The 14,908-nt window shown below is 42.3% G+C and overlaps 1 protein-coding gene across 1 annotated transcript in view; it reads right to left on the minus strand.

Moving 5' to 3' along the window:
• The window catches only part of DYM (dymeclin), a 400,582-nt gene that overhangs the window by 229,336 nt on the left and 156,338 nt on the right, over window positions 1–14,908 (minus strand). The window contains exon 10 of the mRNA XM_019518147.1: window positions 12,685–12,810. Within this exon, the coding sequence (XP_019373692.1) occupies window positions 12,685–12,810 (126 nt within the window). The remainder of the gene's footprint in view (window positions 1–12,684; window positions 12,811–14,908) is intronic.

Below are 14,908 nucleotides of genomic sequence, written 5' to 3' on the forward strand. Positions count from 1 at the left end.
TGATCCTGAGAAATTTTCACCTAGGCTCCCCCACCCTGAAATTTCAACACAACGTGGGTTAGGGGTAAATGCAACTGCTACCTTCCCAAATCAGGTGAAGCTTACAAAAAGTGCTGGTTGGTTTTATAGGGTTTAATTAAGATTAATTAAGTGTACATTTTTGCATTGTAAACCCCCCCCCCCCCAAAAAAAAAAAAAAAAACCCAACCAGCACTTTACTTTAAAACTCCATGCACCACCATGCCAAGCCCAGTGCATGCCCAGAAGAGGCAGTACATTAGTTGGATCCAGCTCACTCACCATCTGTATAGATCAGGTGCTTTAGTGAGGTTTTTTTGGCACTTCCATGGCTGATTGAATCAGCTTTAAATAAAGGTGCCAAAAAGCCCCACTGAAGCACCCAATCTATACATACTGCAGAGCTGGGTCGAACTAATGTGCTGCTGCTTCTGATAATGCACTTGTCTGTCCATGCACCCCCCCCACCCCACCCCGGTCAGCAGCCCCAGATATTGGACAGCCCTAATGCAGACTATCTGGGCAGTGTCATATAATGAGAGAAGAGGTTGACATTGTATACCTTGACTTCCAAAAACCCTTTGATCTGGTATCCCACAATGCTATCACGAGAAATTTGGAGGATTTGGGGCTTAACTGCAAGGCAGTTAGGTAGCTATGAAGCTGGCTGCGGGGTAGGACCCAGAGAGTCCTAATTAACAGATCTGCCATCCTGGAAAGAAGGGGCCAGCAGTGTGCTACAGGGGTCGGTGCTTGGTCCAGTACTTTTCAACATCTTTATTGATAATTTAGATGTGGGGGTAAGAAGCTCGCTGGCCAAGTTTGTGGACAACACCAACGTATGGGGAAGCGTGGTCAACCTTAGGCTACAGATACAGGCAGATCTAGACAGGCTAGCAAGTTGGGTGAGTCGGAACCAGATGAAATTCAATACTGAGAAATGTAAAATGCTCCACCTGGGGACGAACAACCCCCTACACACCTACAGCCTTGGTGGCACCAAACCAGCCAGCACCACAAATAAAAGGGACCTGGGGTAATAATAGACCACAGTATGAATGCGCCGCCAGTATGATGCTGTAGCCAGCAGGGTAAATAATACTCTGGCATACATCAATCGATGCATCTCCAGCAAAAACAAGTAAGTGATTCTTCTGCTCTACTCAGCATTGGTGAGACCACAGCTGGAGTACTGCATCCTGTTCTGTTAACAAGGATGTGGTAAAGCTTGACAGAGAAGAGCCACCCGTATTATCAGAGACTTGAATGGCAAGCCGTATGAGGAAAGGCTGAGGGACCTGGGACTCTTCAGCCTGGAAAAGAGAAGGCTGAGAGAGGACTTGGTAGCAGCTTACCACTACATCAGGGGAGCATATCAAGGGCTCAGTGAACATCTGTTCGCCAAGGCACTCTTGGGGAAAACCAGGAGTAATGGCCACAAACTTCTGGTAGGCCATTTCTGCCTCAATATTAGGAAAAAATTCTTCAAAGTCAAGGTGCCCAGACTGTGCAATAAGCTCCCTCCAGAGGTGGTGCAATCGCCTACCTTGGATATCTTGCTGGGGTCACTTAACCCCAGTTGTCTTTCCCACCCGGTGCAGGGGACTGGACCCGAGGATCTTCCAAAGCCCCTTCCAGCCTTACAATCTATGAATCTATGAACGATCTGTGTAGGTAACGTCCTTGCATGCGGCAAAGAAAAAATCCTGATACATTCTCTTATCACTCCGAGTTCCAACATGTTTATATGGAGGCCTCATCATCCCCAATACATCCTGATGTAGCACGAGCTCCTTTGCACACAACGAGTGGGTCCCTTGCCACCAGGAAAAAAGAAGTGAAGCAGTAGGGAATCACCACTCACGTTGTAAAGGATGCTTCTCATGGAAGATGTTCTTATCCAGGACTGCACATACCCAAGGGGAAGCTTGGCAGGTGGTGTTGCGAAGGTGCACGAGATTATGTAGACCAGAACCAAGAAGTAGGTGGTTACTATCTTATAGGGCAGTCCTCAATAAGTAGGGACTGGAAATTATTCTGCAGGTCCTTGTCACCCTAGAGTCCAACCCATGAACCCAAGTCTCTGCACAGGAATCAAGTTGGACTTTTGTGAATTCACCCATCCCAGAGTATGAAAGTGCTGCACATGCAGGCATTTCTAACACTTGTTCAAAGGAAACCAGACATCCCAACATAAGTAAACAAAAATCCCTTGCTGTAACCTCTTGAGATAGGCAGCAGCCACAGAGAACTTTGGTGAAGACTCCTGGGATTGTCAACAAGCTGAATGGAAAAAGTTATGCTGGTAACGGTCATAACCCATCATAAACTGGAAGTTTTTTCTGTGCATGGGTATGATAGCAATGGGGAAATGGAAACTTGAGACATACAAATCAGTCCCTATTCTGCAGAAACAGTATAACAGACACTAACGGGATCCTCTTCAACTTGAATTTGATGAAGGCATTGAATGTCATTAGCTACAATATGGGGGGCTCCCTTCCTCTTCAAACCAGGAAGTAACCACTAGAGAACCCTTTTCCTATAAGATGCAGGGAGAATTCCTCTACTGTCCCCAGACATATCAAGGTAGGAACTTCTTGTTGCGGCAAAATCTCATGAGAAGAGTCCTTGAAAGGGGATAGAGAAGGGGATTTAGAGCAGGAAGCAAACTGAATCAGACAGCATATCCACCCACACTGGTGTCCAGAACTCACTGGTTTAATGCAATTTTGACCCAGGCAAGTTAGGAATGGGCAAGATGGTTGTCAAATGGATGGAAAGAAAAGAACACACCAAATGAGAAATTGCCAACACTTCTCAGTAGCACCAAAGCTCCTATCTGCTACCCGATGCACGCTGCAAGGAAGATGGAGAAGCGGAGGAATGTTTCCACTTACAGGGCTTGCTGACACTTCTGGGCAATTCCAAGGATGTGTCCGTGGAGGAAGGAGGGAAAGAATATGACTACTGAGTATGCCTGTCAGTGGAACATGGCTGAAAAACAGACTAACAGAATTTGGGATGGCTCTGGAGTCCTCAAAATCAAGTAGTGCCTTACCAGTCTTTGCACGTAACGGCAATCCTGCTGCAATCACAGACCACAAAACAGTATCAGCACCAAACTGAGCCACCTGCAGAGAAGTCTTTGTTACTTCAGCTGTCCTCGGAGAAAAGGATTAGCAGGCCTTCTATCTAAACTGCATTCTCTTCTGATTGGCAGCAGCAACCAAAGGTATGAGGCAAGTGCAAAAGTACTTGGCCCCTCTAGGAGAAACTTATCATCTCTTATTCACCCTTCAAGCAGTTGGAAGGCAATTATCTGCTGTTTGCCAGACTGTCTTAGCTAGGCACAAAATGGCCTCATTAATGGAGAGTGCCACTTTGCTGCTGTGCAGCAAAGGTCAACTGCTGAGGCAGCCCCTTAAATGAGGAGCTGGACAAAGGCGGTTTTGGAGCCCAGCTGGATCAGCTTGCTTGTTGAGCTGGGAAAAAGGGATTTAGCCCTTGCAATCTCTTTGCACACCGCTGAGGTGAAGCAAGAGCCATGTACTTCAACACCCGAGCGCAAGTCAAAACCACACTGCTGCTCTGTTGAGATTCAGAAGAGCATTTAGGCAGGCAAGATTCTTTGGATAGATGTGATATCAAAGAGCATTTAGGTCATTTGTCCTAGTGGCTTATTTAATTTTAAAAACAGCATCCTGAAATGCACCGACAGATCTAGAAGACAGTGCTGGGTCCAATCTGAATGTCAGTGGTATCCTTACAGGGCTGTACAGTCTTGCATTTAGGTGAGCAAAGTGATAGTGAGGGGTTTCCTCAGGGAGAATCTTCACTGGGAACCAGTCAAATTTGAGGTACTGGTATTGCTAAGACAAGAAAATCTCTGATCCCAGGTCATCCTCAGATTTGTTTCCTCACCTCCAAACTGCTCATTACTGATTTCTCATACCCACAGTCATCCCTAACATCAGTCTCCCTATCTCACCCTCTACAGCCTCCTCAAAACCTCATCCCAGTCTTTCTTATTCCTGTCCTATACTTTGTCACGCTATCTTGTTCTTTTAAGGAGACTAGTCTTTCATATCTCCCACATTCATCACCATCATGCTGGTTTACCAGCACCAGTCTCTTTATTCACCAAGTTCCAGTCTCCATCCCTCCCAGTCAGTCTCTCTCCTCTTCTAGGCCCATTCTCACTAGGCCCCATGACCCAATTTACTCCTTTACTCCCTTGCCATGTTTTGTCTACATTCAGGTCAGAGAGCCTCCTTCTCCCAAATGCTGCCTGCACCGCAGCAGGAATATCAACGAAAGCATAGGAAACAGTTTTCCTGCTCTCACTGCCAATGTCTGGACCCATCCAAAAGCAGGTGAAAAGCAGCAATAGGCAAACAGCAGTTCTGTCCCTGAAGCTGGTACATGCTCAGCTGCTCTAGGGGATGGTCTGCATACAGTTGGGTCAGCATCAGGAGCGTGAAAGGATGGAGCATGTTCAATAAGGCAAGAATTATCTTCAGAGTTTCAAAGCCAAATATCTATTGAGCAGGTACAGAAAGAGAAACAATTGCTATTCTTATGAAAACCCACCCAAATTTGGCAAAGACCAAATCTCAGACAAGTAGGCCACTGGCCAAATGTCAAGTCCCTGCTCCAGAACTTGGGGCCACTACAACTTCTCAAAGACTTTTTATTTTTAAAAGAAAAGAGGACAAAAAATACAGCATGGGCAAACATGTTGTTCCCTAACCTCATCCTGGAAGTGGTTGAAACATTTTGTGTGAAACTTTCCAAAAAACTTCAGGCTCCGGCAAACACATGGAAAAATTCACAAACTAAGAGAATTTCAGCCCAAACATTTCAAGTTTGGCAAAGTTACAGGCACTGAAAACAGGATTTCTAATGGTAATGTTTAGCAGTCTTAATAACATTTGTGCTATATACCACCTACAACATAGCTCAGAGCTTAAAAGAACTTAATAATACTAGGTAGAGCTACACTAGCTACAGAAAACTCATAGGAAAAACATCTACACAAGACATTTACTGCACAGTTGACTAATTAGCTGCACAGTAAACACTGCATGTCTACGTTTGCGCCCCTATTAAGCTGCAGTAAACTAATTTACTCGGCAGCAGGATAGTCCTTGTATTTACAAGGACTATCTTGCTGCGGAGTAAATACAAGGACTATCCTGCTGCAGCGTAAGACTCCACAGCAGTGCAAATGTAGATGCTGCCCCAGTTGGCTGGGGCAGGAGGGTCCTTCAGTTTGGGGGCTGCCTGCCAGCTAGCCCTGCAGCAAAGCACCCTCATGCCCCAGGCAGCCCCTCTGCAGAACGTTGAACTGGGGGGAGCAGCCCCCCACTGGCAGGCGGACCTCCCAGATCACCTGCCAGCTTTGGCTGCTCCAACCTGGCTCAATGTGCTGTGCTCCCAGGCACACATGCAGACACGGCCCTTGGGAGTAATAAACTCTGGGGCAATAAGCTCTGGAGCTTATTCAAGTGCACTAATAGCACATGTAGACATACCTACTGAGTCCTAGAATCAAAGAAAAGTAGGGCAGAAAGGGACCTTTGGAAGTTATCTAGGCCAACCCCCTGCTTGAGGCAGCATCTTTCCCGTCCAAACAGTCCCTCATATTTAACATCATTTCTTACAACTCTCCCATAATTATTATTTTATTAAACAACTACCTACTGGGAATCTAGCAACTTACAAGCGTCTAATCAAAGGACATCTCAATAACCACTCATGACAAAAATACAGGAATATAAAAGCCCCCAAAGCTGACTCATGCATTTGAAGTTCTTTAGTTCCATATAAATCCTGAAGAAGGAATCATGGAATCACAGAAGATTAGGGTTTGAAGGGACCTCAGGATGTCATCTAGTTCAACCTCCTAGGACTGCTAGGCCTAGGACCATTCCCAAGTAGATCATCCCAGCCACGGCTTTGTCAAGCCAGGTCTTAAAAACCTCCAAGGATGGAGCTTCCACCACCTCTCTGGGTAACCTGTTCCAGTGCTTTACTACCCTCCTTGTGAGAAGCTTTTTCCTCATATGTAACCTAAATTTCCCTTCCTGTACCTTAAGCCCATTGGCTCCTTGTTCTGTCATCTGCCACCACTGAGAACAGTCTAGTCGCATCCTCTTTATAAGCACCCTTCAGGTAGTTGAAGGCTGCTATTAAAATCCCCCCTCAATCTTCCCTTCTCCAGATTGAATAAGGCCAGTTCGCTCAGCCCCTCCTCAGCAGTCATGTTCCCGAGCCCCTAAACATATTCACTGGCCTCCCATGGACTCTTTCCAATTTTGTCACATCCTTTCTGTGTGTGTGTGTGTGGGGGGGAAATGGACACAGTACTCCAGATTTGTCTGCACCAGTGCTAAATAGAGAGAAACAATCACTTCCTTCAATCTGCTGGCAATGCTCCTACTAATGCAACTCAGGATGCCGTTAGCCTTCTTGGCAACAAGGGCTCTGTTGGCTCACACTGATCTTATTCGTCACTGTACCCCCAGGTCCTTTTCTTCAGGGCTGCTGCTTAGCCAGTCAGCCCCCAGCCTGCACTGGTACATGGGATTGTTTTGTCTTAAGTGCAGGACTTCATACTTCTCCTTATTGAACCTCATGAGATTTCTTTTGGCCGGATCCCCCAATGTGTCAAGATCTCTCTGAATCCTAGCCCTACCATTCAGTGTATGTGCTACTCCCCCCAGCTTGGTGTCATCCACAAACTTGCTTAGGCACTCCATCTCATCTTCCACATGGTTGTTGATAAAGATATTGAAGAAAACTGGCCTGAGGACTGACCCCTGGGGCACTTTACTTAATATCAACTGCCAACTAGACATTGAGCCATTGATTACTACCCTCTGAGCCCAAACATCCAGCTAAGTTTCTATCCACCTTATAGCCCATTCAACCAACTTACTTCCTTAGTTTTCTTGCAAGGATGTTGTGGGAGACTGTATCAAAAGCCTTGCTAAAATCAAGGTATATCATACCCACTGCTCTCTCTGCATCCACAGAGCCAGTCATCTCGTTATAAAGGACAATCAGATTAGTTAGACATTACTTGGCCTTGGTAAATCCATGCCAACTATTCCTAATCACCTTCTCCTCCAGAGAAGGACCTGCTCTATAATTTTTCTGGGGATTGAGGTGAGGCTGACTAGTCTGTAGTTGCCTGGATCCTCCTTCTTCCCTTTCTTAAAGACAGGCACTATAAAATTGCTCTTTTCCAATTTTTGGGGATGTCTCCTGGCCACCATAAATATCTTTGAAAACTTTGATAAATCACCAGCGGCTCTGCAATCACATCAGCCACCTCCCTCAGCACCCTCAGGTGCATCATGTCTGGACCCATGGACTTGTACACATCCAGCTTTTTTAAACCATCCCTAAACTGTTAGGAAAGACTGGTGATATTAACATCTCAGGTATAGCTACAGTAAAATAAAAATCAACCTGGTTTCATTTCATATTTTAACTTACACTACTTATACCTGCAAGAGCCAAGAACAGAAAAGAATTCTTAGGAAAAAAAGCTGCAAAGTTGCTTTCCGAAGCAACAGTAGAATACAGCAAGTACATGAAAAACATATTACCAATTACAAGAAATGGCAGAAGAGTGAGCAGTGTTACGTCGTTATAGCAAAAAAATGGCATTCAAGTGGGTATTATTCCCAACTCCATAACTGATTCATTGTGATATTAAGTAATCAGTGATAGTCTGATAAACATAGTTTCATAGTTTATAGGGTCAGAAGGGACCTGAGCAGATCAGAAGCACATACCCTTCCTTTTAACATTAAAAGAAAGTTGTAGGTATTCTAAACCTATGGAAAAAAAACACATTTTTTTTAAACAGAAAGGGGAAAATAAAACTTCTCTGTTGTTATGCACTCTGAAATGCATCTATAAAAGGTGTTATTTCACACAGAAGAACATCTCAATGTTTAAAAATGAAAAGTTCAAAGTAGTCCCACCAAAAATGCACAGACTGTGAATGTATGAAACAGAAATATAAAGATATAGGGTTTATTTTTTAAGGGGTTATTAAATGTCTGCCTCTATACTCTCACAGAAGCTTACAAATGAATGAGTAAAAAGACTGATAAAGGAAGAAAAGAGTAGCTCTCTCTCCATGAGTGTGATAAAAGAGCTACAAAACTGACGTAGTTGCTGGCTGCATTGGCAGGAAAACATTTTTTTTCTGGACTATGTCAGCATTTCAGAATTTTTTTTCATTCCGATGGGGAACAAAGCTGAAACCATTTGTTTTTCAGGGGGGGAGGAGCCCCTCTAGAAGAGCCCAGCTGTTACGGCTTCTATCTAGAGTGTGGGGACATAGATGCAAGTTCCAGTTTTGAATCAAGCAGTGAGGACTTTTAACTGCATCTTTAATATCGCAGATGGGTTTCCTTAATCACTGGGTAATTATACAGGTTATTTTGTGGTCAGTGGGTCTTATCTGCTTGTCTGTCTCGCTTTCTGAAATTTCACCACAAGCTAGAGAAGGCTTGTAAATTAAACTTGCATTGAAACAGAAATATTTCCATTAAAAAGTTTTGTTTTAACAAACCAGCATTTTGCTGAAGAACTACTGACCAGATTAACTTGCCTAAAACTGTTTGTTTTCTGGAAATATTCAACTACTTTTATAAGAAAGCGAAACAAAACACCTCCCTCCCCACAAAATACAAACAAACAGTCCTGAGAAAACCAATACTAGAAACAAAGCAGCATGAACTGCCTACAACAACCTCAAAACCCATGAAATTCACCTGGCTTTAGGTTTCAGAAACAAACTCTGTCAAGGTTTTCTGAAAGAATGAGCTAATGGTTACAATGGTCTCTTAGAAGAATCTGGTCCCACTTTAAAAAACAACTCTCAGCTGCTTTATGGTTTTGCATTTGAACCAAAGATAAGGTTTGGGGTTTTACATGAAAACAAACTTACAGGTTTTGACTAAAATTTGTTGCAAGTGTTAACATAATTTAAGCCCCAAACTCAAAGTGAAACACCAGAGTTGTAGATCCTAAAAACAAAACTCAAAAGTGTCTGCACGAGAAGTGGGCCACTAAGTTTCGCATAACTCGCTTGAGAGGTACTTCTTCAAATTGGGAGAAAAAAGGAAATAGTGTCAACAATTTAAAATGCATCACACGTAACACATAGCTGATTACTACTGTTGGACATAAGTGTTTCAATAAGAAAGATATAAAAAAGTAAGAGTTAAATGGAGTAACAGAAGATATTTTTTAAAGGGTAGCAAAAATTCACTGAAAAAGTAGTTTTAAAGAATTTTGGTTAATTAGGAAACAGAACATTTCAAAATTAATACTGCCTGCAGGGAAAAAAACACATACATGCTTTTCAGTATTTGATGTCCTTTAAAGTTTGCAAGTATGATTTCATGTTTTAGGGGTTATGGGGAGTTAGTTCACCAATAACAACCCCAGTTAGGAAACTCCCAATTTAAAAGTTAATTCCATTATTACTATTATGAGTGAATTAAATACAGCTCTGAGTGGGTTCAGGGGTCTGCCTGTATGGAGTCAAGTGTAGGAATAGAGCCTCTGTTTTTGATCATCTTTTCCAGGCAGCTATGACCACATTTATTTTAAACAAGAACGCTTCAGCAGTCAGAAGAGTTTCTGTGGTTTCCTGAGCTCTTTACCAGTCTGTATAATCACAGAGATTTATAAAACTGTGCTTACTAAAATTAATCTTAAAAAAAAAAAAATCAATAAATAAATGTGGGTGTAATACCACAAAGGAAAATATGCCCATAAATGGATCACACTGTTATGACTGTTTTGAGAACGTTACAGGATATGCAGCAGCAGAGAGAAAAACAGGTCAGCTCAAAATACATTAAATTCTCCTATTTTCTCAAGCTTCAGCCAATTGATGGAAGAACCTTCCTGCTGCAATGGCTAAAATGTGATAAATATTTGCACTGAATAAGAGCTTCATTTATGTTGCAAGACTGATGCTAGATAGTCGCATCTTGCAGAATTATTTAGATAGCTCGATCTCCATTCATATTCTTCTTCCTGTGTAAGATCTCACTATTTGGAAAGAGGCGTCATTGAGATTGAAGGCATTTCATCAGACTAATTCAGTATTTACCACTGCATAAGTCTATTCTTCTGGGAGGCTAATCTCCTACCCTTCATGCTGTGGGTATATACACACAAATCATTAAAGGTAAATAGCTATGGATTCACCAATGCAATCTTACACCCGAGTTCTAGAAACCATCCAACTCCATGACTTAGAAAGAGTATCAAATCAAAACAATGTCTACTATCCTTTCACTAACTGCTGGGCATAACCTATAATTGTGATATGAATGGTATGTGATATGAATGATGAATGATATGTGATATTAAGATCTTCTCTTTCTCCCCCTCTTCCACAAGGTTCACAGATGTTCAGAATCAGGAACCACCTGAAGGAACCAAAAGTGCTGTTTGCTCAGGCTCTACATGGAACAAGCCACAGAAGGGGAATCTCTGGGGGCAGCGTTGTAGTCACTGACCTTCTTTTAACTGGCTATGTCACAGCTGCCAAGGTGGTGCTGTGGTGGCTCTGTCTGGACAAAGACCTAAGGTGCTCTCACACAGCTGAAATTATCTAGATGACAGCAAGGGATTTTCAACTTCTTTTCTTTATTGCACACATCTATCCTTTTAACACCAAACAGTAGGAATGCAAGAGATGCTACAGGAGTGGCAAAGATCCATACCCAAAGGAGTCTCTAAGTCCACTATGGGCAGGGTTGAAAGAAAGGTCTGGAAAAGAGAGGCACCCAGGGCAGAGGAAGGGAACAGAGGGCACTGGAAGCAGCTGGAAGACTCTAGTCTGCTCTTCAGTGTCAACATGTTTCTTTAGCTGTTGACGAGCCGTGAGACTCCTCAAAAGCCACCTGTTTTCATCCCTCTTTCTCCAATGGTTCCTACCACAGCTGGTCTCTGGAGCCGTTCACTTGAACAGGGCTGCAGGTGCTGATAGCAGCTCCCACGCATAGAATGGCCTGTTCCACTCCCAGAATACCATACTAAGCAGCAAAAAAAAGAGAGAATGTCCCTTAGAGCCACTGCTGGATGGCCACCCCAACAGTCTCTGCCGAGGAGTGAATAAGGAACCAAAGTCATAGAATAAGGAAGCAAAGAAAACAGTGGGAGAAAAGACATGGAAAAGAAAAAAGATGAGAACAGAAGAAGAAAGGAAGAAGAGAGGGGAACTAATGAGAAGACTGGCAGGAAGAAAAGAGGATGAGAGACTTCTTTTATGAAAAGGGAAACAGTAAATATCCACTACATTGCAGACATCACTACATCCATGTTGGCTGTCAACTGCAAGGACATAGATTAACTGGATGTGGAAACCCACTTATGCTCTAACCTTGTGGCTGTATCTACATTGCCCATTTTAGGGAAATATCCCACCCTCCCTTGAACAGTAAAGCATCTGTTGACAGACCAAGTGTAAAGCCTTTAAAATGAATGAAGAAAGATGAGGCAAGAGGTGGGAAAGGGATGCCGTATCTCAACAATTCAATGAGCTCAATTCATGAGCAAAGTTAAACGTCATGGTGATACTGAATCCAAACACAGAGATGCTCTTGGGGAATGGGGGTAGAACAGAAAGAGCAGTCTCCAGATAAATGGTGGTTTCAGGAGTTTGCATATTTGCCATGGGTTTTCTTCCTTGCTTATTGCTCCCAAGAAACTTCCCATAAATGCCAAGTCTTCCTGTTTGTTTCATTCAGACCTATATGAAATATTCTAAAGTTACAGCAGTTACAATGACCAAATTCTCTCTCTCAGGTATTTATAAGCGTCTCTCTCTTTGATACCAAGAGGAAAAACTCTACATTTGTGCAAAAACAGGATAAAAAATTGCCTATGGAAAAGATTCTACTCTAACATTTGAACACTCGACCTCTGCTTTATGCAGCCTCCAAAGAGAATTTACGTATTCCAGCCAAAAATCAAACCAATCAGTGCAAGTGTTGTAGCTTTACAAGCCAAGGAACGAGAACACGAGCCTCTTAGGCAATCTCCAGCACAAGTCTGATCAAATCTACTCAACATTTGGACTACTTTATATGGCCAATATAAAGTAAATATTAAGCTGGCAGAAAGGCAGGATGGAGATATCAATTAAGGAAGTTAATTGACATCTGTTGAAATATAGGGTACTTGTTGAAATATAGGGTACCTGAGTAAGGTAGGGTACTTGAGTAAGGTTTCTGTGATAGCGTAAGAAGATTATCCGTCATTCTATTTCTTTCCCTTCCTTAGTAAACTCTCCACGTTCTTGACACAACCTACCTGACAATTTCTATGTTCAGGTGGTAAGAGGAAGCACTAAAGGAAAAAATATATTCCAATGGCAAGGAAAGCATTTGTACGTATCCCTAAAAAAGGTTTGAAAAGAAACTTGTAACCTTCGTTTTACAAACCTGCAGTAAATGAGTATAATACACATTCATATCTTGAAGAGCAAATACTGTCTGAAAACCACCTCTACAGAGGAGGCAGTTAATGTCTTGAAAACACACAAGTTCATCTCTACATAAATCAAAAATAAATAACTCTTAAACACAGATAAATCCTTTCAACATAACAGTAACTCACCACTTCGTGAATGGATCGATTGAAGCCATCATCTTCTGTAAGGATCAACAAAATTATAAGAGCCATGTAAACATGGTGTGAATTCCTTTCTTCAACATGATAGAGAATCTCAAGAATGGGCAAAACCTTGGGAGGAAAAATAGGTATGCATTAGTGTAGTCTTTCAAACATCCCAGACTATAAACACAGATATTAAACCTTCCGTGTGTCACCCTGTGCTTTCATGTCATGTTTTTCCCTCCTGAAACAGCCACCCTTAACTACTGATGTAGAAAGTTTTCTTCAGTCTCCACAAGAGTTACAAACAGTCTAAACAAATTCTTTCTTGTGGCAAAAAATGGGATTTCAATTCTTTGTAAGTGGAATTTCCAGCCACACCAGCTAATATAGATTCTGAAAGTTTCAGCTCACATCTGACACTTGCAGGGAAAATAGCTGAACAGTGTTTACATCAGTTGACGGCAAACTCAGTTGGAAGAAAGCTTGCCTGGCTACAGTAGACAGGAAAATCGTTGCACTCAAAGTGTTTTAAAAAATTTCAGATAGATGCAGTTTGGAAATGGCTATGTCCAGTCCTGCACAGCCAGGCAGCATTTCAACTGAGTTAACCAGAATCATTTTACAACCAAAGGCCAAAATTGGCACCTCAATTCCAAACTCCTTCAAATTTCAGAGAATGGAGATAATTGGATTAGGATCCCCAGATCTAAAGCACTTTGGGGTCTGGGATGGATTCAAAACCAGAAAAGGCTTGTTTTTCCCATTTTAGTTCAGATGAGGCCAAAGTTTCAGAAGAACTGCCGTTTTTGTTTAAGTTCAACCTGAGGTCTTCATAACATTTCCACCAAGATGGACAGATTGAGCCAAAGTCTAGCAATAATAGCTAACAAAATTTTATTGCCACAGAAATCCAACCTGTACCTCACAGTCTAAACACAATCCAGATGCAAACCTTGCCTCTTCACCAGCTCCTGGAAAACTAGCTTTACTCTGGCTCAGTGCAACGTCCCTTTCCCATGGGGCAGGAGAAAGCCTATATCACAAAGTAATCAAGGAAAAGGGTTTCCATATAACACAATATGTTTTTTCTCCAGTTAAAGAAAGAAGCTTTACTAATATGCTAGGAAACTAACACTATATTATTCAGTTTAAGATCAGGTGCACCACCGCACCCTACCATGGATCCACACTTGAGAATGAGTGATTTCCTCCACATTTCTTGAGCAAATCACTGCCCATTTCTATCTAAGTGTATGGCTCAGATATCATTATCCTGGCTGAAATGTATACAGCCTTCTTCAAAGTCAGTCATGTCACCAGAATTTTTTACTTAGGCACTACAAGACCCTGAGGAACATGAGGTAGTCATCTCCCAGTCAACCAGAATCAACGTGTACTCTCTTTGTAGACACGGGGGAAGGGAAGAAATCCCCGCAAAAACCTGGCGCTTTACTGGAAAAGGAACCCAGCTCCCCAGTGTCTGTATAGATTACATGCTTCAGCAGGACTTTTTAGCGTTTATCTAATAGCTGATTCAATCAGCTATTAGATAAATAGCTGATTAAATTAGTTATTAGATAGAAGTGCCCAAAAGCCCCACTGAAGCAGGGACTTTTGAGCCCTGTTGAAGTATGGCTGCTGAGCAGAGAAATGTGGGGATGTCAGCTGTTTGTTCTATAGAACTTGTTACAGTAAAATGCTAATTTTTATTACTAATCAAAATGCAATACACTGCCACGTATGTTCCAGAGCCTCATGAAACTTGCCATCCAGCCAGGAGTGTGTTGAACAACACTGCAACAAGCACATCTGGGAAACGTGTGTCTTCAGAAGTGCCTAACACATACTGTCTGTTTATTCAAACTGATGCTAAATCAAAAACCACAGCTGGGGAACTATATGCAAGTTCAAACAGCACCTAAGGCATTTATTAAAGAAATATGGCTAAAAAGCTGCCTCGTTTATATAAATGTGAAATATTGGTTACCTGTCCTAATCCGGTACATTAGGGAAATAACCCAAACATCCACATTCTCACTGTACAGTGCATTCATTACAGTGCTAAAATCCAATTTCTTTATTCTTGTTCTGACAAAGGGTGTCACAATCTCTCTCAATCAGCCTGCTGGTTCCACAGCTTTGTTGCATCAAATTCAACTGGTCTTTGGCCCCCAGCTTTTCTTTTCTTTTAAATCCACTACCCATCCCTATATATCCAGCCTTG

This window comes from Gavialis gangeticus, unplaced genomic scaffold (assembly GCF_001723915.1).
Source record: "Gavialis gangeticus isolate Ggan-Ray unplaced genomic scaffold, GavGan_comp1, whole genome shotgun sequence".
Lineage (NCBI taxonomy): Eukaryota > Metazoa > Chordata > Crocodylia > Gavialidae > Gavialis > Gavialis gangeticus.